This window comes from Lithobates pipiens, unplaced genomic scaffold (assembly GCF_037356315.1).
Source record: "Lithobates pipiens isolate NorthernLeopardFrog02 unplaced genomic scaffold, aLitPip1_a1.2 Scaffold_13, whole genome shotgun sequence".
Taxonomy (NCBI): Eukaryota; Metazoa; Chordata; class Amphibia; order Anura; family Ranidae; genus Lithobates; species Lithobates pipiens.
Window position 1 is genome coordinate 278110979 of NW_027507718.1, and position 25849 is coordinate 278136827.

General features: G+C 39.4%; 1 protein-coding gene across 2 annotated transcripts in view; it reads right to left on the minus strand.

The window, feature by feature from the left end:
- Positions 1–25849, minus strand: part of CXXC4 (CXXC finger protein 4) — a 217278-nt gene that overhangs the window by 172265 nt on the left and 19164 nt on the right. Inside the window, exon 3 of one of the 2 annotated variants that reach the window (XM_077476663.1) lies at positions 3593–3632. The exons of the other annotated variant lie outside the window; for it this stretch is intronic. Within the exon in view, the coding sequence (XP_077332789.1) occupies positions 3615–3632 (18 nt within the window). The 3' untranslated portion in view covers positions 3593–3614. The remainder of the gene's footprint in view (positions 1–3592; positions 3633–25849) is intronic. 2 annotated transcript variants of the gene reach the window in all.

Here is a 25849-nt window from a genome sequence, read left to right on the forward strand (position 1 = left end):
TTTATTTTCGGTCGCATGTGTTTGCTAAGTGTAAATGCATTTTTACAAAAAATTCCCCAAATAATCAACAAGTAAGTTTACGATTTTGTGTTGGGCCACATTCTTAGCCATCTTTGGCCGCAGGTTGGACACCCCTGTCCTAACGCTAAGTCCATCATTAACAGATATTTTGGTTTTAGCTAGATGCCAGCAGATAATATCACTCACAACCTCTTAGAGGTCTATAAATGTTTTCATACAAAATACACACAACTTTCACCCAGTTTACACATTTTCCAACTGAATCCTATTACGAAAATGTGTTATTCTTGGGTGAAACATGCATGAATCTAAGACAAAAACATTTATGACCAGACCCTCTACTGTCTCAGGGGAAATTTATGAAGTTTTCTTTAGTTGGTTGGTTAAATCACCTACAATGACAATTATAGGAGGCTCTTAATGAATAAATATTCCCGCACTACCTAACCTAAGAAAAGAGCTGGATACTTGCAGCAAAGACCAGATTGGTCAAACACTAGCCAAAAACAGAAATACTATAAAATCAATGAATGGTGCTGCGCTCTATGTGAAACTCCATAAATATATAAGTGCTATGTGACTGATATAAAGTGCAAAATAAACTCCAAAATATTGCAATAAGTATGAAATAATAAAACAGAGCACAATCTACACAGTGTACAATCTAAGGTGCAAGATGCTTATAAATAATATCTACTAATATATATAAAAAAGTACAAATATTGCAAAGAAATAACATCTAAAATATTCACAATGTACAATCTAAAGTGCAAAATGCTCATACAATAAGTATCTTCTAATGTGCAAAAATAAAAGTGCCAATAGTGCCAAAAAATAACATCTAAAACAGTGCTGTCACACACTGAAGGAAGTACTGGTGTCAAAAAGACACTGGGAGCAAGGATGATAGGGTAGAATCCAAAGAAAACATAAATCTTCAAATAGTCACTGGTGAATAAAGTGCAAAAAACAAGGTGCTGGTTTCCAACTAACACAAGCTGTAGTGCGCTGATGTGAATAAATAGTGTTTTTTTCTTCAGTGTAGTCACGACTCAGAGTGAAATGGCTCCTTACCTTACTGCTGTAAGTTTACAGCGTAAAATTAGCCAATAATAATCCAGGGTACTGTAATACATCACTCTAGGTATACAGGCATACTCCACTTTTAAGTACACAATGGGGTTTATTTACTAAACTGGAAAGTGCAAAATCAGGCTCACTTCTGCATAGAATCCAATGAGCTTCTAACCCCAGATTGTCCAATTAAGCTTTGCTAATAAAACCTGGTAGCTCATTGGTTTCTATGCAGAAGTGAGCCTGATTTTGCACTTTCCAGCTTTAGTAAATAAACCCCATTGCGCACTTAAAAGTGGGGTATGTCTGTATCCTGTAGGTGGCGGTGTGATGTCCTGGTGAGTGTTCCTTAATAGGATAAATCTCCTTTGTATAGATCAAGTTGCAGTAGAAATCCTCTCCGATGAGCACAACAAATCAAAACGAGCTTGCTGCTCTTTTTTTGTTTCAATCGTGTTTACCTGTTATTATGTGAGTATCACATCTTGGCTGGGATCTAAATAAAGATTAGTGTTACCTACTTCACTATTGGATCCCCCAATCTTTCTCTTTATATGATTTGATGTGCTCATTGGAGAGAATTTCTATTGCCACTTGATCTATACAAAGGAGATTTATCCCAGTAAGAAACACTCTCCAGGACATCACACCGCCACCTACAGGATATACCTAGAGTGACGTATTACAGTACCCCGGATTATCATTGGAAAATTTTACGCTGTAAGCTTACAGCAGTAAGGTAAGGAGCCATTTCAATCTGAGTTGTGACCACACTGAAGAAAAAACACCATTTATTCACATCAGCGCACTGCTGCTTGTGTTAGTTGGAAACCAGCACCTTGTTTTTTGCACTTTATTCACCAGTGACTATTTGAACACGTATGTTTACTTTGGATTCTACCCTATCATCCTTGCTCCCAGTGTCTTTTTGACACCAGCACTTCCTTCAGTGTGTCACAGCACTGTTTTAGATGTTATTTTTTGGCACGATTGTCATTTATTTTTATTTTTTTGCACATTAGAAGATACTCATTGTATGAGCATTTTGCACTTTAGATTGTACATTGTGTATATTTTAGATGTCATTTCTTTGCACTATTTGTACTTTTTTATATATTAGTGGATATTAATTATTCATAAGCATCTTGCACCTTAGATTGTACACTGTGTAGATTGTGCTCTCTTTTATTATTTCATACTTATTGCAATATTTTAGAGTTTATTTTTCACTTTATATCAGTCACGTAGCACTTATATATTTATGGAGTTTCACTTAGAGCGCAGCACCATTCATTGATTTTATAGTATAGGAGGCTCTTGCACCAACTTTACAATTTTGCATTTATTTTGCATTATGAACAGTGTATATAATATATAAACAGAGCAATTCTGCCTAAATCTGGCCAGGGTTGACATTTTTAACAAAATACAATTAAAATCAATAGCTAAAATGCAATTGTTTCAAAATTCCATCATTTCCAGGTGATGATAATGGGCTTACTCAGTAAGGCTAAGAGCAATGCACTAAGTGCAGCAATCTATAGTAACCAGCATGCAATCGGTTTTATTTGCCTGATTTCAGTAAACTGAAATCTGATTAGGTGTTACGTTACTGCACTTTGCACATCATTCTAGCTCTTTTTATTGTTTACTTTAGAAGTGATTATGTTCTGTGCTTAAGAACCTAAGAATTACTAAGCACACAAGTTCACCTTTATAAAATATTCGACTTAATACATCGTGTAACATTAGATTGTGTTATCATTCCTTTCTTTATTCATGATTCCTCAGGCTACCAAGTTCTTATCGCCTTCTTTTCAAATTTTCATGTCTGCCACAGGCGACTTTTATAGAACAAAGTGGCCACTGGAATACCCTGACTGTACCTGGCATATATGAGCAGTGCAGCATAGTGCAGCTCACGTAGCCATTGAAAGAAGTAACACAGTGAATATGTTTTTTTTTTTTTACAATAAGACCTACATTTAGTCAGATTTCTTTTAAGAGGCTGTGTTTACACATTAATATGCATTTTTCTGCACTTTAACACATGCTGCATTAAGGCAGCCCATTCCTTCGAATGCCTAATGCACCAAAACACACAAAAAAAAAGTGCATGCACTATTTTTATGTAATGCACCACATTGCAGGTAGTGAGTTACTATGCACTGTAGCATGAATTGCTAATTTTTCTTTGGGGGGGAGCAGCATCAAGAATGAATGGCACTGTAGCAAACCAACATGCGTTGCTGCAGAGCAACAATGTGAACACAGCCTAAGTGTATTGTAGTGACCTTTTTCTGGATAGACTTGAAAGGATATTTTTTCTACTTTGAAAGGTATAAAGGTGAACTTGCATTTAAATATACAAAATCATATGGATACATAAAAATCATGGTTACTCACATGGATAGGGTATATTTTTAAAGTCTTTACATAATACATCTGTATTTACAAACTGTAAACCTCATAACGAACGAATGGATCACTCACTCACCAAAGGACGCCAGAGGAGCTTCTTAAAAGTGCCAATTGCCCTATAGGTGATATAAATAAAATACTATATAATGACACATTTATATTATATTGCAAGTATTTATCAAGATTCTTTTTCCTATATGTGCACAGGTATTACAGCCAATTACAAAAGTTGTTCTAATTATGATTAATATAATGTTGACTATAAACAAATGCAATCTCCACTTTAATTATCATGCAGATTACACTTTCAGAAAACAATCCTCCAACATCCCTGTATGTACTATTCAGACCAGCACCATCATGCAAGACAGTCATAAAATTATACATTCAACCAAGCAAATGAAAAGTAGTGTTAATGTAGAATTTGTATTCGCTTACACAAAATACGTTCTTACATTTGAGAATTTGGTAAGACTAATTTTGGACAAAATATGCCAGGGCCTGCTAGAAGTCCCATTCTGCATAGACCAGTGATGGCAAATCTTGGCACCCAAGATGTTTTGGAACTACATTTCCCATGATGCTACTCTGGGGTGCCAAGGTTCGCCATCACTGGCATAGACCGTAACCCAAACTCTATAGTCCACACTCACTGCATGTCAAAGGACTGCACTACCTACCAGTCTGGGGACTATTGGAAAGTGTGTGTTTGTGAATGCTGTCCTGAATTACAGGGTAGCAAGGGCACATAAACAACCAACCTGTTCCTTTTTCTAGGATCAGTGCTGAATTTAAGATGAGGTCCCATATATTACTGGTGCAACATCATTATTTTTTTTTGTATTTTTTATATTGTAGGCCTGCAATTCTTAGGAATAACTCTCTTAAATCTGTTCAAACAAGAGTCTAGCAGACATCCCGGGTATGATAACATTTATAATATAATAAATAATAATAAAAATTATTCAATAATGTAATCAAATCCAAAAACACTGAAATTTGCTCATTTGCAGAATTGTCGCTGTCATTAGATTTAGTGTTTGATGACGGATCTCCCCACAAATCACTATCGCTCAATTCTGCAAGTGATTCTAAATCTAAAATCACTTTTGACATAAAGGGACAGTTTTTGGTTGCTATGGACAATCTCCAAATTCCAGGCAGAACAAAACAGTATTTATAATATAAAAGTGCATGCAGGGCACTGGACAGACCACTAGGGACAAAGGGGGTGTGTATTTTTTTTATACAGTACTGTAATCTGTAAGATTACAGTACTGTGTGTGTTTTGTGTATTTTTACTTTTTTGAATTTGGCGCCGATCTCCGCTCCCGTGCATCGTAACGTCGCAGGGAACGGAGCTCGGCGGCACTCGGGCACTGTGTGAATCGAGCGGAGGATGGCTCGCTCACACAGCGTGGAGGACATCGCTGGATCCAGGGGACAAGGTAAGTAACCTCTCCCTGTATCCAGTGATGCGATCCCTGACTCGGGGTTACCGCTCATGGTACTGAAATCCCAGCCCAAGCCAGACTCCGGATCACCGCTAGGGAGGTTAAAACAAAGCCCTCCAGCAACACGCTGTCACCGCTGATAGGGCTTTCATTTTCATCCAGTCTTATTCCCGGGTTCACATCTTCCTGCCGTCTGATTGGCCACACCGCAATGATGTCACTCCCGCACATGCTCCTGGGAGCCACTATTCACTGCATAGGACTCTGAAGGAATGGCACGGGTATGCCGTTCTTTCAGAGCGAATGTGCCAGTGACATCACGGCCTATTCACAAGTAAATATCTCCTAAACAGTGCATGTTTATGAGATATTTACTGTATCTATAGGTAAGCCTTAATATAGGCTTGCCCATAGGTATGTATAAACCATGGGACTTTACTCCCACCTTAAAGTGTAATACAAGAGTGAAAGAGCCCTTAGAGCTCAACTATTGAATCATGTTAGGCCTCTGAAAGAGGTGCAGACAGATGACACTGGATTGCTATATGACCAGATTAAAAGGAAAGCTGAAGTGAGAAAATATGGAGGCTGTCATTGCTTCCCTGGCTAATTTTGACTGACCCAGTGGCCTCAGTAGTCACTCTCTAATCATGTAGATTAGGAGTCCTGACTTCACTAAAGCCTTATACACATGATGAGAATATCAGACGAATGATCATCCATTTTTTTTGCATGCTAATCTCATATTAAAAACCAATAGGTTACTAATGCCGCGTACACACGACAGGACTTAAGTCCGGCAGACTTTCGACGGAGTTCTGACAGAGTTCTGACGGAGTTCTGACGGACTTTCCGAATGAACGGACTTGGCCACACACAATCACACCAAAGTCCGACGGATTCGAACGTGATGACGTATGACTGGACTAGAATAAGGAAGTTCATAGCCAGTAGCCAATAGCTGCCCTAGCGTCGGTTTTAGTCCGTCAGACTAGCACACACAGGAGCGGATTTCTGGGTCCGGCAGAGTTGTGTCGGAAAAATTTGAAACATGTTCCATTTCTAAAGTCTGTCAGACTTTTGCAAATCAAAAGTCCGCTGCAGCCCACACACGTTCGAATAGTCTGCCGAAATCATTCCGTCAGACTTTTGATGTTGAAAAGTCTGGTCGTGTGTATGGGGCATAAAGGTTACTATGAAAATTCTCGTAAGACAGAATACAACTTTGGAAGTGATTTAATGTGTTGTATTGTATTGCAATGTATTCTTTAATTTCCAAGCATGCGTGGTTTTGGTCTTCCAATCTTTTTCTGACAAATACTGTAGTGACTAAAAGAAATTTGTTTCAGTATCATACGAGAAACATTTTCTTGCTGGTTCCCTCAGATAGTTTTGCATTAACTTTCATGATGGGCTCTCGAAAGCTGTGCATCAATGATCAGATTATCGTACAATTGCTTTGACAGTGGCATTTTTTGTTAGATTTTCTAACCATGTGTACTAGCCATCAGTCTTTCCTGATCTGCATTCTTGTTTAGATCACGTATCTTGAAATTTTGAAGCCATTTTCAGTAGAAGGTCAGATTTCTAAAAGGGCCATAAAAATGCTCTCTTTGACCAGATCTTCATTAGACAAGACTGTTTTACATGCTTTTATTTTTGTAGGTTTAGTGTATGGGTAGTTTTCTGATGCAAGCTCTGCTTCTTCTCTTGCATATTTATTTCCTAGATTTCAAGTAATAATGAATTGTCAAGGAGTTTTAAAATGTTTTACTATGGATCCGTAAAAGAAAAGATATGCTGGTAAAGGCAAAGGGCTATAACCTTCAGCAACTCACAGCAGCCAATTAAAATTCTTTAAAAAGGTCCAACGAAAAAAAAAATGTAGCAGAGGCTCCCAAAGTAAAAGTAATCTCTCAGCCAAATTGGGCAGCTCTACTACAGCTTTTGTTTTTTTACCAACCTCATTAAATATATCTAACCACCAAAATGTATGTGTGAGAGAATCTTGATGGTTTTTTCTCCAACGTGCGACCACATTATAAGAGAAGGTCTGCATGGAGACAGATATCTTCTCCACTAAGTTAGGGTTCAACCACTATACTATAAAGCAGCCTGTCTCAACCTTTTCAACACAGAGGAACCATTGAAATAACTTTCTGGTCTCAGGGAACCCCTGCTAAAAATGACTATACTTACAACACATGATACATTAGTGTGATTGGTTAGTGGGAAGAATACTCTGTACATTTGTGGTCATTGGGAAGAATTACTCCCGTACACATATCTAAAAAGATCAGTGTTGTCAGTGGGAACCTATCTGGGAGGCTGACATTGCTCTGCTCAAGGAAACCCTAGCAACCTCTGGAGAAACCCTTGGATCCCATGGAACCCTAGTTGAGAAACCCTACTATAAAGGGTTCTTCCATCTCTCAACCTCTATCTGTTTTGTCTACTCCATTTATTTATTTTTTGCAGACACCCACACAAGTTACAATCAAATTACTCCTAGATAGGACTATACTTAGAAAAAATTGATTACTGCACTTGTACGTCCTTAATGTTCTTGTTCTGCCCTACTTGTGCACACGTTATCTGAAACTTCTGCTTATTAGACACCAAGGCTGTTTTCTGCAAAGGTGAATCGATAATACAATAAAACAAAGTGACTAACAAAACCTTTCTAAAAATATGCACTTTTCAAAGTTTTTACTTCATTGTGATTGGCATGAAAAATGCTTTCTCTAATAATACAACCGTTTTATTGACAAGCCAAACCCAAATCCTTTCATGGAATTTTTTTTTTCACACCGCTCAAACTGTATGGTGTAACTAGGTGTATTCATTATTAATTAGGTATGCATTGACCTGTGATTATAGCTTTGACCTGATACAAAGAGTCCTGCACGGAAAGATCCATTATTTCAGTCTTGGCATGTAACGACGGTATAAAACTGTGCACCGAAGACTGAAGATCGTTACCACCCAGCAATTAACAGCTGTCTGCAAACTGCGGGAGGGAGGAAAGGCTTTTGCCCCCCAGTCACAATCTTCAAGGCCTGAACTAATTGTGTAGAAATAAGTAAACATTAAAAGACCCACATCATTTGGATTAGGTTATCTACAAGCACCCCCCCCCCCCCCAAAAACACACTTTTATTAAAATTTCAATTCTGCTTGCATTTGGAAATATATGGAACTGCTATCTCATTCCTATTTACTCTGCCGCATAAAGCACTGTATAAAAAGGATCAGCCAAAAGCGGATACTTCAGTTATGAGTGGATGTTCGTAAGCTGAATTCCCCCAGGTCTTTATCTACCTAAAGGATTCCTATATCTAGATCTTCCTGTCAGTGTCAAAGGCACTCCCAACCCTTGTCACAACTAGAGATGGGAAGGACTGGGGGAAAAAAAAATCAAAAATTGGCAATATTTTTTTTGCAGTTTTTTCAAAGCTGTTTTTGGCTTTCTCTGGAAAAATTGTGAAAAAACAAAAGTGTGGGATGTGTTCTTTTACAGTGATAAATAATATATCAATGGCATGGTATTCAAACTATATAACAAGAATACCTTAACCTCCCTGGCGGTACGATTATTCTGGATTTTAGGTGCTAAAAGTGGTACCATTATTTTGCATGAAAATTTGGCATTTTATATTGTAGGCCTGTAATTCTTAGGAATAACTCTCTTAAATCTGTCCAAACCAGAGTCTAGCAGACATCCCGGGTATGATAAAGTTTGAAAAATGAAATCATAAATTATAATATAATAAATAACTATAAATAATTGTACCAAATAATAATATAACAATAATAAAAATTATTCAAAAATGTAATCAAATCAAAAACACTGAAATTTGCTCAGCTGCAGAATTGTCACTGTCATTACTTTTCAGTATTTGATGACGGATCTCCCCACAAATCGCTATTGCTCAATTCTGCGAGTGATTACAATTTATTATCACTGTTTTCTAGCTGGTCTAAAATCATTTTTGATGTAAAGTGACAGTTTGGTTGCTATGGACAATCTCCAGTTTACAGGCATAAAGAACAGTTTTTATTATATAAAACTGCATGCAGGACACTGGGCAGACCACTAGGGACAAAGGGGATGTGAAATATTTACATACAGCAATGTAATCTGTAAGATTACATTATACTGTATGTATTGTGAGTGTTTAACTTTTGGAATTTGGCGCCGATCTCCGTCCCCGTGCGTTGCAACGCTCGCAGGGAACGGAGATCGGCTCCGTGATAGATCGAGCGAGACACGGCTCGCTCGTACAGCGGGGAGACAACGCTGGATCCGAGGGAGAAGGTAATTAAGCGTCCTCCTGGATCCAGCGATGCAGTCCCGAGTCTGGCTCGGGGTTACCGCTCTTGGTATAAAAATTCCACCCCGAGCCAGACTCGGGAATACCGTCAGGGGGGTTAATGAAAGAATTCTGAGACTTTATGTAAAGCCTTAAATTATTGCAAATTTTTCAGCTGAAGACAAGAAAATAGTGGAATATAATTAAAGTGACACTGTTCTCAATCCAGTTCTCAAACAAGAAGGATATGCATATCTTCCACTATTGGGTACTGCGGGGCAAAGGCTCCAGTTTAGTTTGCTTGTGGGCTCCATCTTGTACCTCCTACAGTTGGGTGATTGTTGGGATACAGGCCTTGGCAGGTAAAAAGGTAAATTTGTCTGACAAATTAGTGTATCTTATTTAACCTTTCAATGACTCCTATAAATGTTCTCCACCATCACAGCATAATGGTTCCCTATAGTCTGGTCAGTAAATAGTTTTTTCTTTTCTCCCTCTCAGTAAAATGGTGAAACCAACATCTAGAGTTCGGAAACATTTCCAAAGTGAAATTTCTGCTGAAAGCAAAGCAGCAATTATCAAATATTGTGACAAGAAATATTGTTTTCCAAATGCAACAAGGATGACAAAACACATTCTGGGATGCCAGAGGTGCCCATTAAAACATACTTGATGGAATGAAATGATGAGAACCTCAATGAAAGTGCAGGTAGCTCTTCCCTCCAGAGTTCTCATTCCAAAAAACACTGCTGCTTCTGGATCATCACAAAGTGTTTTTTTCACCAGCAGCATCTTCAAGTAAGAAAGTGCTAGAAACCACTGGCTCCCAAAAATACACAATCCCTTTATTTATAGATAAATTGACACCTGAAAATCATGAGAACATTGATCACGCTCTTGCAAGAGCAATATGTGCTTCTGGATCAGCGTTGTCAATACCTGAAAATGCATATTGGCAGGAAGCTTTTACATTGTTAAGAAGGAAAGGGGGGTTTATTTACTAAATAAGCTGTACTTTTATTTCAAGCATAATACTTTTATATAAACTGCATTTCACATCCCCAGTGTAACAAAATGACTTTCAATTTGTAAAACTACTCCACAATTGATTTTATTTTCAATTTTTCCAAAATATCCAATTGTTTTCGGAAAGAAACAGAATTTTTTTTTATTTTCCCCATGGCTTCAAAATTTACAAAAATGTTACATCTTCTCTATCCATTTGCAGATCCCCGTATTTAGAAGGTGACCATGCTGACCCTCCCTGTAATTGCTGTAGCTGGGCGGACCAGAAGACTCATGTGCAGAGTCCACAAGAACCACTGTATAACAAGCCAGGGTGATCCAACCTACCATAATCTATTCCAAAAAACAAACAGATGCATTGATGTGCGCAGACCCATAACAACCACTCAAATGTCACCTCTCATCATTTCAGAGTAGTTAAAATATCAGAATAAAATGGAATTTTGACAGGCTGCTATGGGTTACCCACTGTTTTTTATCTCTTGTGGATATACTTTTTGCAATACCTTATTAATCAGGGGTCCATATTTATAACATGTATGCTGTGTTGAACATTAGATTTTTTTTATAATACCATTACCATGATCCACATTTAGGATCTTCTTAAGTATAAATAAGGTGCTCCTGGGCACAGGAATTAAAACAATTTCCTGTATACAAAAGACAACTGAAAGGCAGGAAGCATGGGGAACTCCTATGTACTTCTTCCCTCAGTGTTGGGGTTGCCAATTCACCCCCTTTCATGACTACAAATACACAATAAGTATTTTATTAATATATAGTATTCTATAAACCAATTATATTATTATGTCATAAATCAAACCTGCATCCCAGTAGCAGCAATGCCACCAATGTGAGAAAGACAGAGGCCCCTTTCACACATGCAGATCCCAGGAGGGATCTCTGCACATGGTGCAGAGAAGGACCGGTCAGATCTCCGCTTTCCTCTATGGGGGGATTGGAAGAAAATGGACTGTCTGTCCGTTTTTATCCGATCCGATGATGGATGAAAAAATAGAGTTTTCCTCCGTTATCAGTTTCGGATCATAGCGGAGACTGATTTCATTTTGCCATCCCATAGGGATACATGTATGTCCATTTTTCATACGAAAATGGATGGATGAAAAATGGACATACGGTCCGCCCGTGTGAAAGGGGCGTTACAGTATAAAGCAGGATCATGCCTAAATTACCCACATTTAACTGAGGTTTAACCATTAATAAAACACGAATCTATCCCATTACCAATGACAACAATATGTGTTACTATCAATTTAGCCTTCCAATAAATTTACTGTAATTGGAGTCTGATGGTTAAGCCTCCATGGCAATGTAAAAATACAGTAATACACTAATAGATGTAATATCTAAAAAACAGTATAATAAAACCATAGGCTGACCTCACACATTTCTGCTTGCAATAGCACACATTCAAACCAATGTTACCATAATGCATGGTATATACGTGTTTCCATTGCTTCTAAATGACACCCCAGCAATCATATACAGTAAAACCAAACTGCTATACACAACAAACAGATGTAAATGTGCTACATTGACAAAATATTGCCAGCATTTTTTTCTCATAGTTTGAGAACTCATTTAAACTGAATGGGTAGCTGTAACATAAAGCACCTCAACACACACAAATTTGATTTTTTTGTGTCTTAACCAATGGGTTATCTTGCCACCTGCAAGAGTAAGGCACTAGGTACAAACAGAGAAGAACAGTCCAGGGATGGCCTCTACTGGTGGCCAAACACTTCAACTGCAATAACCAGTTCCATTAGTAACAAGCAGTACATACAATAAAAGCAAACACTTCATAGCCATATTTTAGAGGACACGTGCTGTGTGAGTGAAAAAAAATCCTATTTTCACTTCTGTTTATTGAAGGACGCGGCTGAATTTTCAGATCTCCACTCATGGGACATCCAAATATGTTAGTGTCTCAAAATAGAGGATGGATCCAAAAGAAGAAAACAGTAGAAACACAATATACAATCCAAGTAATAATGCTTAAACTGCTATTTTCCAAATCTTGCGGCCAATGATGAGGCAATCTGCCTCATCATTTTTCACTTGCAGTGGGATGGTGCTTTTACCTCCCATGAAGTTCTTCATAATCTTGTAAGCTCCGGATCAAATGGTAGCCCACAAAGTGCATCTCAGTAAAGACCTTCTTGGATGTCTGATCCACTGATCAGCACTAGACTTACAACAGGTGTCAAAGGATAACCACTCATGACAGAAAGGCAAGAGACTAACTGTTCTGAATCCAGGGCCACATCACAAACATATCTGAGGCCCTGACAAGCTGGTCCACCAACTTGACATTTGCTGGAGAAACTTGCTCCAAAGCCAAGCCTCGATGAAGAAGCTTAGCTCACTTTGTTAAGGCAATGAAATCAGAGATCAGTATTGGTCTGATTAGCACTACTGCAATGATGACGGTGTCACTGCAGCCCTAATTGTGATGGTGTTTAGCCTGTGTGAGTCCAACATTAGCATTCCCATGCACCTAGGAGGCAAAGGTGCAGCATCCAGTCCTGCTGCCGGCAACCTGTCAAATTCCACAAGACACTGAAATACCCTGTGACTGGATGTAATGGACTGTATCTAATAATACTCATATTTAGGGCTCTATGCATTCAGGGTATCATGTGCAGAATGCAAAATACCTGAATACCAGAACATATCCGGCCCCAGTTGCACAACAAATGGCTACGAATCCAGGGAGCATGTGGTCTTAAATGTTCAGTGTACTCAAATAGATTTTCAATATAAGTAAAGTCTAGTAGGTTAAGTCTCTGGCTTCTTATATGTCGTGAGAAATCCAAAAGCTAGATTGACCATAACACAGTTCCTACCTGTCTGTCCATGTTTCGGAATTTCCTGTTGAATTGTCTATATTTAGCATAGATTACAAAATTCAGCAGGGAGGAAGACTGAATCTATCTTTCTTCAACTGATTTTTTATTTATAAGACTAATATCAATAACTTCGAATGTGACTCAGAGTACTTAAATGTTTCTCATACTGTAAGTCCACTTCCCTGAGTCTTATAACCTTACTTTTTTAAGGATGAGTTCATCTTCTGAAACGTGTTACATGTTTCACCTGTATTTAAAGTGGAACATGTAACATGTTCCAGCTCCTGTAGCTTCACCATCATAACCCCCCCCCCCCCAATGTGACAGTGGGTGGGGGATCTTCTTCCTGCACCCGTTGTCACAATTCAGTTTCCCGTCACTGTGGAAAATGGCTTGTCCTTCTCAAGGGACTGCGAGGGCACTGATGAGCACTCCCTGAAGTTCATTCACAAGTTCTGCAGCTTTCAACTGACAGAGGTACAGGCTGAAAGTCGCAGGGCTTGTCTGCAGAAGCCTGGCATTGCACTCCTAATCCACGGATCGCGAGTGCCATGCTTTCTAGGTTCCTGCAAGAAAAAAATAATAAATGCAAATTTTTTTTCATGCAAAAACATGTGCATTTATTATTTTTTCTAAAAAAAGGGAACTTATCTTTTAAAATCTAAGCACACTTGAGGTAATCTTGTGTGGATGCCAGTTAACCTACCACAGAAACCTACCATACAAAAATAGTAAATGGGGGACAAAACTGAAACTCAGTGTAGGTCATGTCTTTTATGGTAACTGAAGCCAGCATCCAAGTTCTGTAAGCCTACAATGCTACACATCTAGCTACTATGCAGCTTCCCAAATGGTATAAACCTAGAACTGAATTCCTGGCAGATGCAGCAAAAAAAAAAGAAAAAATGTACTTATTATGCATTCATTAAAATGGTTTGTTTTTCATACATCCAGCAAAAGTGCCTGAATATATTATCCCATTAGCTTCCTCTAATAGCAATCAAAGTAGCAATGAGACTGGGAGAGAGAGGGTCAGCCCTTTGATCCAACCATGGCCCTATTGCTTTTCATGATGATCATCCTCTAAAAGTGTGAATATGCTTTCAAGAATGAAGAGAAAATAGATGACCTCATAGTATGCAGATGTTTCTTCACTGACCAGTCACAGACTGGGATCTGCACCAGGGTATTTAGCCAAAGTGCAGGGAAGTCTAGGATCTGACTGTGCTGCCTGGCCAGGGTGCCAGGAGCACATGGCTGGATGGAAATAATTACATATCTCTTGGTAGGTAAAACAATTAATTTGCAGTATATGCATTTGCCCTGGGGTTCATATTTGAATGCTTCTAAGCTATAAAATGGCACAAATATTTAACAATTTCAAAATTGGCTATACAGAAAAACACAAACGACCCATGTGCACCAGTTCAATAAACTGAATTGGAAGATACATTTTGACAATCTGCAGTCAGGTCAACCACATAAGGTGTGACTGAGTGTTTCTAAGGAAGCCAATTACACTAAGATATTTCCTTCAATTGTTGATGATTTGAATAAGCACTTTAGGAGCATTCCCTAAAGCAACTTACAGTGAAATGATTCATAACAGTTAAGGAGATATTTTCTAGTCAAAATGGGAAAACTTGTGTATAATCTATATTCATATTCCTGTGAACTGTTATGGTTTTTCTGACTATTTAGACAGGCCTTGAATCTATTATTGATTCTATGCCGTATCAATGCTTTGTCCTGAAGTATTTAAAGCCTAACTCCCCACTTAATGTCCATTAAAATGGTTTGTTTGGGCCAAGCTGGCCTAAAAAAGACTATTCACTGCATTAACAGATGCACTGGTTGGGTGTGCTATATTACCTGTATGTAGCCTCAGCTACATACAGTATACAGGGCTGTGTTCTGGTAGTGGAACTGGGACTTCCCATACAAAGCTTCCCATACTTTTCAATACAAAGCTTTCTCTGATTAGCTGAGGCAGAGATCCTACCTCTCAGCCTCGGCCAATCAGAAGAAGCTTTGTGCTCATTCATAAAATACAAACTTCTTGTGAATGGTTGAGCAGCCCTCACCCAGACTTGATTTTATTCAGTGGGTAGGATGGGAAGTCCCCCCCCCCCCACTACCAGAACACAGCATTGTATTCTGTATTTAGCTGAGACTATATACAGGTAATACAGTGCTCTGAACAAGCGCCTCTGTTAGTGCAGTAAATAGTTTGCTTGGGCCGGCTTGTCCCATACAAACTGTTTAAAGGTACATTATAGTGTGAGTTTAGCTTTAAATGGATACACAGGGGTTGATTTACTAAAGGAATACAGACTGGAGAGGGAGAATCTATATTCCACGTCAATCATCCAATCATGTACAAGCAAAAATCCATGAATTTTGTTTTTATTTCCCTTTGGGCTCGTTTACATTGGTACTCTAGGACTACTTTAAGATACTTTAAAATGCCTTGTTGGGATACTCCATACCACTGTGTTGCAGTGGTATGCACTGACAAAATAAATTACAGAATGCCTGTACAAATGTGCATTTGTATTGCACTGATTGCTGTATAAATGACAATGGCCCCAAAAATGTGTCAAAAATGTCCGACGTGTCCGCCATTATGTCGCAGTCACGATAAAAATCACAGATCGCCACCATTACTAGTAAACAAAAAATGATTAATAAAAATGCCATAAAACTATCCCTATTTTGTAAACGCTATAACTTTTGCACAAACCAAACAATAAACGCTTATTGTGATTAGATATGTAGAAGAATACGTATCGGCATAAACTGAGGAAAAAATCATGTTTTTTATATTTTTTGGGGAATATTTATTATAGCAAAATGTAAAAAATAATGTGTTTTTTTTTTCAAAATTGTCACTTTTTTTGTTTATAGCGCAAAAAATAAAAACCGCAGGGGTGATCAAATACCACCAAAAGAAAGCTCTATTTGTGGGAAAAAAAGCATGTCAACTTTGTTTGGGGGCCACGTTGCATGACCACGCAATTGTCAGTTAAAGTGACACTGTGCCCAATTGCAAAAAGTGCTCTGGTCAGGAATGGGGTAAAATCTGCCAGGGCTGAAGCGGTTAATAAACAGGATCAGCGAATGGGTGAGAGAATCCTGTGGCTGATCAGACTCTCCCCCAATTCACAGATCATGTTACAGGCAGTGTATTCAGTGAAAGATCTTTTCTCAATGGAGGAAAGTGCAGGAAGGGCATATCCCCATCAGATCATCTTTAGGCATTGTACACATGGGACATACTACAGCTTACGCCCATGCAAGGGCTTACCCATATGGGGATGCACAAGTGTTACATGCATCCCTGTGCAGGCAGTCCCCTCTGTTTCGAGTCAATGCCTTTTATGGGGAAGCGGGTCAGTTGGAGCCCAATTCTTTGACATCACTATGCATCAGCCTGCAGAAGAAGATAGCGGCTGTTTGCTTCCTGACGTTTTTGTTACATGTAAGTGCATAAGATACTTTTAATAAATGTTGGTTTAAAGTACTGCACCATGAAGCCTCTTCCTTCTATAATACTTCATGCCTGATAGAATCTATAGTGGGATGTTTCACAAAGACATCGAAGAAAACATGGGATACACTACAACAGAGTGGAACGATCTTCTTACGAGGAGGGAGCGCCCTCATAGGAGCCTTAGGAGTGGGATATCCCTGGCGGCTGATATCTGTGCGAGCGAGTTAGAGCTCTATGACTTGAGATCCAGCCCTTCTGGTAAGAGGCGTGTATTGCATGTGGGAAAAAGCACTCTGAAGCACCTTTTTTGTGAAACACTTTTCACTTAAAAAGCACATTCAATTCGACTCTTTTTTGTTTATTTTATTTTATTCATTTTCTTTTCCTTTTTCCTATGGACTGGATACAGCAAGGCCATTGAGAATGAATGTAGCCACCCTCTAACAGGAAGTCATATCACAGCAGCAAAAAAAGGAATCTGGAGATTTGGAGGAGGTTGAGAACAACAGAAGTTACTTTGAGTTAGGAATACATACTTAAAAAGAATAGTTTTTTTGTTTTTAAATCAGAGTTAAGTGTCACTTTAAGTAGTGTTTAAGAGTGAAGATCTAAGTGGAGCTGTTCTTCTTTAAAGTGACCACATGACATTCCCATACCTCCCTTGATGCCTGAGCATCTATTCACCAGGCCAGACTGTTGTTCCATTGAGCTCACAGTTAACATTGATAGCTCTGTGTAAGTTTCTATTCTTAAACAGCAGATTCGGAAAGCGGAGGATGCAGGAAAGGTGTTTAAATTCTGAAACCTGATATTTTGCACAGTATGGGCAAAATAGAGGTTCACTTTTAAATTATAAACATACTCATACTGTATGTGTGTAAATGCACATCCTGAAACACACATATTAAAGGATTATTGTCAAAATGGTCACAGATATGTAGCTTGCTTTAATATATTAGTCAAATCTGTATGAGAGTGAAAGCACACCATATTGCAGTCAGCTTTTGAATCAGCAACAAAGCTTAGCGGAAGCAAGGTTTTATATTTGTGCCAGACACCACCAAGGATAGGAAGCCAGATTCATTCATAAACAGTCTTTGCATATTTCTGTGAAATTAGATTTTTTCAATAACCTGGTCACGATTCATCTAAATAAAACACTACACACATAATTAATTGAAAACAAATGCATCAGAAAGATTCACCTGCAGTGAATGGTTTGTCAATGTCAGATTCATTCTTTATATATATGCCTATATCTATTGTGTTACTGTGCGCTAAAGTAGCAAGATCAACCACTTTCCGATCACCCCATAGCAGATTTACTGCTACAGGGCAGCAGCGCTGTGCAGAATCACGTATATATGTGTGATCCTGCCCTTCCAGGAGGGGGTGCGGGCCGATTCTGCTGTGATTAATTACAGCAGCAGCAGATCAGCAGGTACCAGCCAATGGATGTCACCTGGCACCTACTAATCATCGAGGAGAGACAAAGGACAGAGGTCTGCCTATGTAAACAAGGCAGAACTCTGTCCTGTCAGTGGGAATGTGATGGATTTTACATATATATCTATAGATATATATATCCATATATTATATAGGTATATATATATATATATATATATATATATCTATATATTATATAGATATACAGTGGGGATCGAAAGTTTTGGAACACCAGGTAAAAATGTGTATTAATGTGCATAACGAAGCCACAGATTAGACATTCTTATAATATGTCAAAAAAAGTTAGATTTTATTTCCATCATTTACACTTTCAAAATTACAGAAAACAAAAAAATGGCGTCTGCAAAAGTTTGGGCACCCTGCAGAGTTAATATCTTGTACTGCCCCCTTTGGCAAGTATCACAGCTTGTAAACGCTTTTTGTAGCCAGCCAAGAGTCTTTCAATTCTTGTTTGAGGTATCTTTGCCCATTCTTCCTTACAAAAGTGTTCCAGTTCTTTGAGATTTCTGGGCTGTCTGTCAGGCACTGCTCTTTTAAGGTCTATCCATAGATTTTCAATAATGTTGAGGTCAGGAGAATGTGAAGGCCATGGCAAAACCTTCAGTTTACGCCTCTTGATGTAATCCCCCATGGATTTTGAGGTGTGTTTAGGATCATTATCCATTTGTAGAAGCCATCCTCTCTTTAACTTCAGATTTTTCACAGGTGGCATCAAGTTACCATCCAAAATTTGCTGAAATTTTATTGAATCCATTTTTCCTTCTATTCGTGAAATGTTCCCTGTGCCACTGGCTGCAATACAACCCCAAAGCATGATTGATCCACCCCCATGCTTAACAGTTGGACAGAGGTTCTTTTCATTAAATTCTGTGCCCTTTCTTCTCCAAACGTACCTTTGCTCATTCCGGCCAAAAAGTTCTATTTTAACCTCATCGGTCCACAGAACTTGTTTCCAAAATGCCTCAGGCTTGTCTATATGTTCATTTGCAAAGTTCAAACGCTGATTTTTGTGGTGAGGACGTAGAAGAGGTTTTCTTCTGATGACTCTTTCCTGAAGTCCATATTTGTACAAGTATCTCTTTATAGTGGAATAGTGTACCACAACTCCAGTGTCTGCCAGATCTTTCTGGAGGGATCGTGCAGTCAAACGTGGGTTTTGAATTGCTTTTCTCACAATCCTGTGAGCTGTTCTGTCTGATATTTTTCTTGGTCTTCCAGATCTTGCTTTAACTTCCACTGTTCCTGATGACTGCCATTTCTTAATTACATTCTGAACAGAGGATATTGACATCTGAAAACGCTTTGCTATCTTCTTATAGCCTTCTCCAGCTTTGTGAGCGTCAACTATTTTCAGTTTCAGTTTTCTAGACAACTGCTTAGAAGAACCCATGGTGCTGATTGTTGGGGCAAGGTCAGATGAGTCTGGCCATTTAAAACCTTTGAGATTGACATCACCTGATCTTCCCAGACGATGATTGAGAACAATCCATGACACTGGCAGGTCTCAGCTTTGCAAAGGGGGCAGTGCATGCTATAAATTCTGCAGGGTGCCCAAACTTTTGCAGACGCCATTTTTTTGTTTTCTGTAATTTTGAAAGTGTAAATGATGGAAATAAAATCTAACTTTTTTTTACATATTATAAGAATGTCTAATCTGTAATTTGATGCCATTTGGAGATTGTTCCATCTTTCCTTGGCTTCGTTATGCACATTAATACACATTTTGACCTGGGGTGCCCAAACTTTCGATCCCCACTGTATATCTATAGATATAGATATATATATAGATATATACAGGGCTGGACTTACCATTAGGCTTGACTGGGCTCAAGCCCATGGGCCCCGCCGAGATACATAGCCAAGTGTACTTGACTCGACTTGACTCACAGTCACGCCCAGTCCCGCCCTATGATGGACATAACACAGCACAGGGACAGGGCGTGACTGTGAGTCGAGCCGAGTACACTCTGCTACTCTTGGCTCCGTTCAGGACTGCGAGAGGACGCGAGAGCCCGGCACCATTTTTAAACTTTAAGACCACAATGACAAGGCTGCAAATGACAAGGCTACACTGACAAGGCTGCAAATGACACTGACAAGGCTGCAGATGGATGGGCAAGGCTGTAGATGGACACTGATAAGGCTGCAATAATGGGCATTTAAATGTAAGTTTTTTCCTTAAACCTTAAACTTCCCTCCTAAAAAATGTTTTCCTTAAAATTCCCTCCTAAACTTCGGGTGCTTATTATATGCCGGCGCAAGTTATACGTTGATAAATGCGGTAATGTATAGAAGGAAGGCCCCGAAAGCGACTCAAGCCCAGGGGCCCCCACCACCCTAAGTGGATATATATATCTATATATATATATATATATACATACATATATATGTGATCCAACTCCTTTAGGTAGCACAAATGCGTGCCGCCGACGTCTCGCTTAACAGCGGGCACCTGCCAATCATGCTGCAGAGACAAGTAAACAAGGCAAAACACCATTCTGACAGGTGGGAAGGAATGGATCCTGTGTCTCTGCAAAGCAGGGACTGAGATCCACGTCTTCCCCTGGTAAAAGCACCTCCCCCACTGTAGTAAAACACAGACTAGGCACACAGTTAACCGTTTGATCGCTCCTGATTTTAACCCCTTCCCAGCCAGTCCCATTAGTACAGTGACAGTGCATATTTTTTATTAGTGTCACTGGTCCACAAAAAGTGTCAGTTAGTGTCCAAATGTCTGCCACAATATCGCAGTCCCACTATAAGTGGCTGATCACCACCATCACTAGTAAATGAATAAATGAATAATAATATCCCATAGTTTGTAGACACTATAACTTTTGCGCAAACCAATCAATATACACTTATTGGGATTTTTTTACCAAAAATATGTAGCAGAAAACATATTGGTCTAAATAATGAAGAAATTCAATATTTTAATTTTTTTTTATTGGATATGTTTTATAGCAGAAAGTAAAAACTATTGTTTTTTTCATAGCACAAAAAATAAAAAAAAACACAGAGGTGATCAAATACCACCAAAAGAAAGCTCTATATGTGGGAAAAAAGGACATAAATTCTATTTGGGTAAAGTTTTGCAGGGCCATATTGTAAAAAAATGGCCTAGTAATAAAGGAAGGTAAATCTTCAGGAGCTGAAGTGGTTAAGGTGGTTCTACATACTTAAGGTATTTGTACCTTAATGCATTCTATACATTAAGGTAAAAAAAAACTTCTGATTATCCCCCCCCCCCATACTTACCTGAGCCTGATCTAGATCCAGCATTGTGCCCGAGTGCAGTGGCTCTCCTGGCTCTGTCCCTTCTCACTGGGCAGATTGATAGCCAATGACTTCCTTTGCTGTCAATCAAATTGAGTGATGAGGGAACTGGCGTGCGTCCAAGCCCGGTCTTTGTCTATAGACGCAGGCAGTAGGGCTCAGGAGGGAGCTCGCCAAGTGCCCCCATAGAAAATGTGTTTCTATGGTGGGCACCTGGCGGGAGGAGGAGCCAGGAGCGCCGACGGGGGACCTGAGAAGAGGAGGGACGGGAAAGCTCTGTGCAAAACTTTGCCACAGAACAGGTAAGTATGACATGTGTATTATTTTTTTTAAATGAAAGCTTTACAACTACTTTAATGGTGAAACTCAAAACATGATCGTGGAATTACATATAGAGGGAACTCATATCTTTTGATTTGGTTTCCTGACATTGCCTGAGAGCAGCAGACCACCCACCCTGTAAAACGCACTCGTCACCATAACCAGTTTCCAATAGATAAGGGATTCCCAACTCTATTCAGCAAAGTCACTTTACAGTCTAATTATACACAAATCTGACCATGCAGAAAAGAAATTCTCTACTCTGCAGACTACAGGAAGCATGCAGAGAAAATAGATCTCAGGATGGGAAGCAACACTATAAAATAATTTCAATAACTGCAAAAAGATGGTCCTGATTTCAAGGACTACTTGCCACGATGACAATTTCTGTACTTCTAGGGGGTGATAAAATACATCTCCAATGTTTAGAGGAGCCCTTTATTGCACAGGAAAAGTTTTTGGAAAGTCTCCCTGGAACAAGGCTCAATACGTTTTTCTGCCTATGGAGCAGAGGAAAGTATTGCAGTATACCAGTACATTTTCTATGTAAGTATTGGGTGAGGTCCCAGTGTTTAGGCAATTTATTTGTTCCTGGCAAGATATCTACTGGTCAATGACCGGTGGCGGTCCGTCCATTAGGGGCACACATACACCGGCCCCCCATCTATGTGTCTTGTCCCTTAACCTACATGTGGGGCATCGGACGCAGGGATTCCAATTGGGTTTTTTGGTTTTTAAGCATGTGATTAGAGCCAGAGACATGAGGAAGACAGTCACACAATCTAGCTAATTCTGGCCTCCCACCTCCTGGAGAAAAGTCCAATACCCGTCCAAGTATGTTTATGAAAGGCTAAACTTACCTTTGTTCCCCAATAAGTAAAGAAAATCTGTGCAGTTTTAAAAATATTGCATAGAGTAGGTTCCGTAGACCTTCTGCAGCACCCATTAAGCCTAGCTGGAAAACCCCTATATTGTTTACATTTCCCGTCTTGCCTTGTTGCTAGGATGGGACATAATGTTGGACACTCACCCCAAGTTCAAAAACCATTGATGTGTAGTCAGTGCTCTCTCTCTCCACCTCTCAGCAGGGCTGAAACAGACTGCAGAGATTCATTCAACGTTTATATAACCTTCAGATTAAAGGGCTTGTAAACCCCTGTGTTTTTTCACCTTAATGCATCCTATGCATTAAGGTGAAAAAACACCTGGTAGTCACCGGTCCCCCAGCCCCCCTGTTTTACTTACCTGAGCCCCTTAATCTCAGCAGGGACACGCTGTCCCTCTCTCCAGCTCTTGATTGGATACATAGCAGTGCATCCATTGGCTCCCGCTGCTGTCAATCAAATCCAATGACGCAGGGGAAGGGGTTGAGTCTGGCATTTGTGTCTGTGGACGCAAATGCTGGACTCGGGAGCGCGCCTGCAAGGTACCCCCCTCAGGAGAGCACTTCTCCTAGGGGGTTATCTAATGCGGGGAGCAGCTGCAAGGGCCGTCGGGGGACCCCAGAAGAGGATGTTTGAGGCCACTCTGTGCAAAAGAGCTGCACAGTGGAAGTAATTATGATATGTTTGTTATTTAAAAAACGATCTTTTACACTCACTTTAAAGTGTAACCTCAGCTAAAATTCTTATTTTAAACTATAGCTGAAGGCAAAACTTTTTTTTTTTTTCATTTTGGATAGAGTAAGAGAGGGTTATAATTATTATTTTTTTTCCATCTGTGTCCCATTGCGGAGATTTCCCTTCACTTCCTGTCCCATAGCTAAACAGAAAATGAGAGAAAATCCCTGCAAATTAAGGGTATTCCTTAGGGGTCCCCAGGTCACCAGAATTAGTGTCCTCATTGGAAGATTTCCCCTCTATTACTTTTCTGGGGACAACCCAAAAAGGGGGTTTTTCTTTTACTTTGCTTTCAATTTTAATGGTAAACAGGACAAATAAAGAGGGTGAATATCCCTAAAATAGGGGCAGACAGCAATAAAAACTGACATGTGTTCTATTTCCTCTCCATTCTGTCCAAAAAAAAACAATTGCACGGTGGCTGCAGTATTGGGAACACCTTAAAAATGGGGGGAACATGTAACATGTTCCCAAAGAAAAACGTTTCCTTTAATTGAACAAGCTGAAGTTAGAAGCCGATTGCCCACCATACACAGCTGCAGCAGATTCTGAGTGCCCCAGTTTTAGTAAATCCCCCCCAATGTGTATCGACTTGTACGAACACCAGTACTGGCTTTGCATTATTTTGTGGGTATAAAAGCCCGTACGCACAGTCAGAAAATTTGAAGATAAATTTCATCCGATGAACGATCTGCCGATTTTCTGATCATTAGTATGGTGCTTTTGACAGCCGATTATGAATTTTCGCAGACAAAAACTGGATGTGCAGGCTTTTAATAATCTTTGTCTGATGTGACAATACATCCAATCTTCTTTTCATTAGTACGGTTTTCTGACAAAAAAAAAAAAAATTGAAGAGCAAGACTAGGCATGCTCAGAAATGAAAGAACACATACAAAACAATTCAACTCATTACGTCACTTCTGATGTTGAATTCTGTCGTCAGAAAATTTTCTCATGGTGAGTACCCTCTTCACTTTCGCTTTGAGACTAGCGTCAAGCAAAAAACTGACGAAAATTTGTCCAATAATCTGACCATGTGTACAAGGTTTAAAGCCCCATATACACTATCAGATTGTCTGCAGATTTTTGTCTTCAGATTTACCAAAATCATATAATATGAGGTCAAACTTAAGAGTTTCAGTTTGTATGCAATCAGGCAGGCCCTTGCACTACAAATCTGAAGATAAATATCTGCATAAAATCGAAAAGTGTGTATTGTGGAGGTGCTTTCATATTTAAAAGTGCTTTTGTTTATAAGGAAGCCCTAGGTTATAATTATCTTATGCAGCACCAATTCTCTCATTCACCGGGGAGTTGTAACCCTGACACAAGATTCTGGCTGCGAATCCACTTTAAAATAAACTAGCCAAACCAAATTTTTGGACAAAAATTTTTCTAGAGCAGTATTTATAGTTAACCAAATTATTTATTGGGTTTACTAAAGTTTCTTTTCAGTTCATATTTTAACATCAAGTGTCAAGAGGTCCACTGCATTGTCTAGTTGCTATGTTCTGCATTCAAACATGGACACTGTACATCACCACATCTCACGGCATTATTATACTACTAGGAAACAATAATAATCTCTCTTAAAGTGCATATAAATCTAATTTTTTATTTACAATTTAGGATAGAGTAGGGAAGGGTTAAAACCCCTAGTGGTTTATTTGTTGTTATCTGTGTAACACTGGAGAAAACCTGTCTTTCCAGATACACAATGAAGTGTCCCTATCTAAGGCCTCTTTCACACGGACTGTCCGTTCAGCTCCGCCTGTCAGTTTTTTGGGCGGACCTGGACGGACGCTCCATAGACCTCTATGGAGCGTCGGATGTCAGCGGCGACATGTCTCTACGGTCCGTCCTCATCCGTTCTCCATAGGGGAAAGCGGCGCTCTGACAGATCTGTCCCTGCACAGTGTGCAGAGACAGACCTGTCATCTTCCTGCTCAGCGGGGATTGAAGGAGTGATCCCCAGCTGAGCAGAGTGGGCTCCGTGCACGGACACGTCCGTATGAAGGAGCCATTAGGCTGGACATACATGAGTCATTTAGTGGGTTGAACAAAAGAAAATGAATCCACTCGGGGTGGAAAGGGGAATCCCTTCTACTGAGTTTATTCAACACCACCAAGAGAAAATTTTCCAACAATAAATTTTCAACTTCTGTAACAACCAGACCTTGCTGAACTGGCCAAATTTTGAACCACGTTTGACTGTCTTAAGACAGTTGTTCCTTGAACAGATGTGCCCATAGGAAGATTTTAAGTTATCCTTTGTTCTTGGGGCAACTCTAAAATTGGGGGTTTGCCCTTACTTTCTGTTTCAACGACAACAGTCATTAGGACAGAAATCTCCCCATTAGGGACACAGACTGCAATACACATTTAACAAACGCTCTAAGGCCCCTTTCACATTGAGGAGTCCGCCTGGTCAGCGGCTTGTCTGTGTCCACTCCACTTAATACTGTATGGACGGTTGGATGTAAAGGTA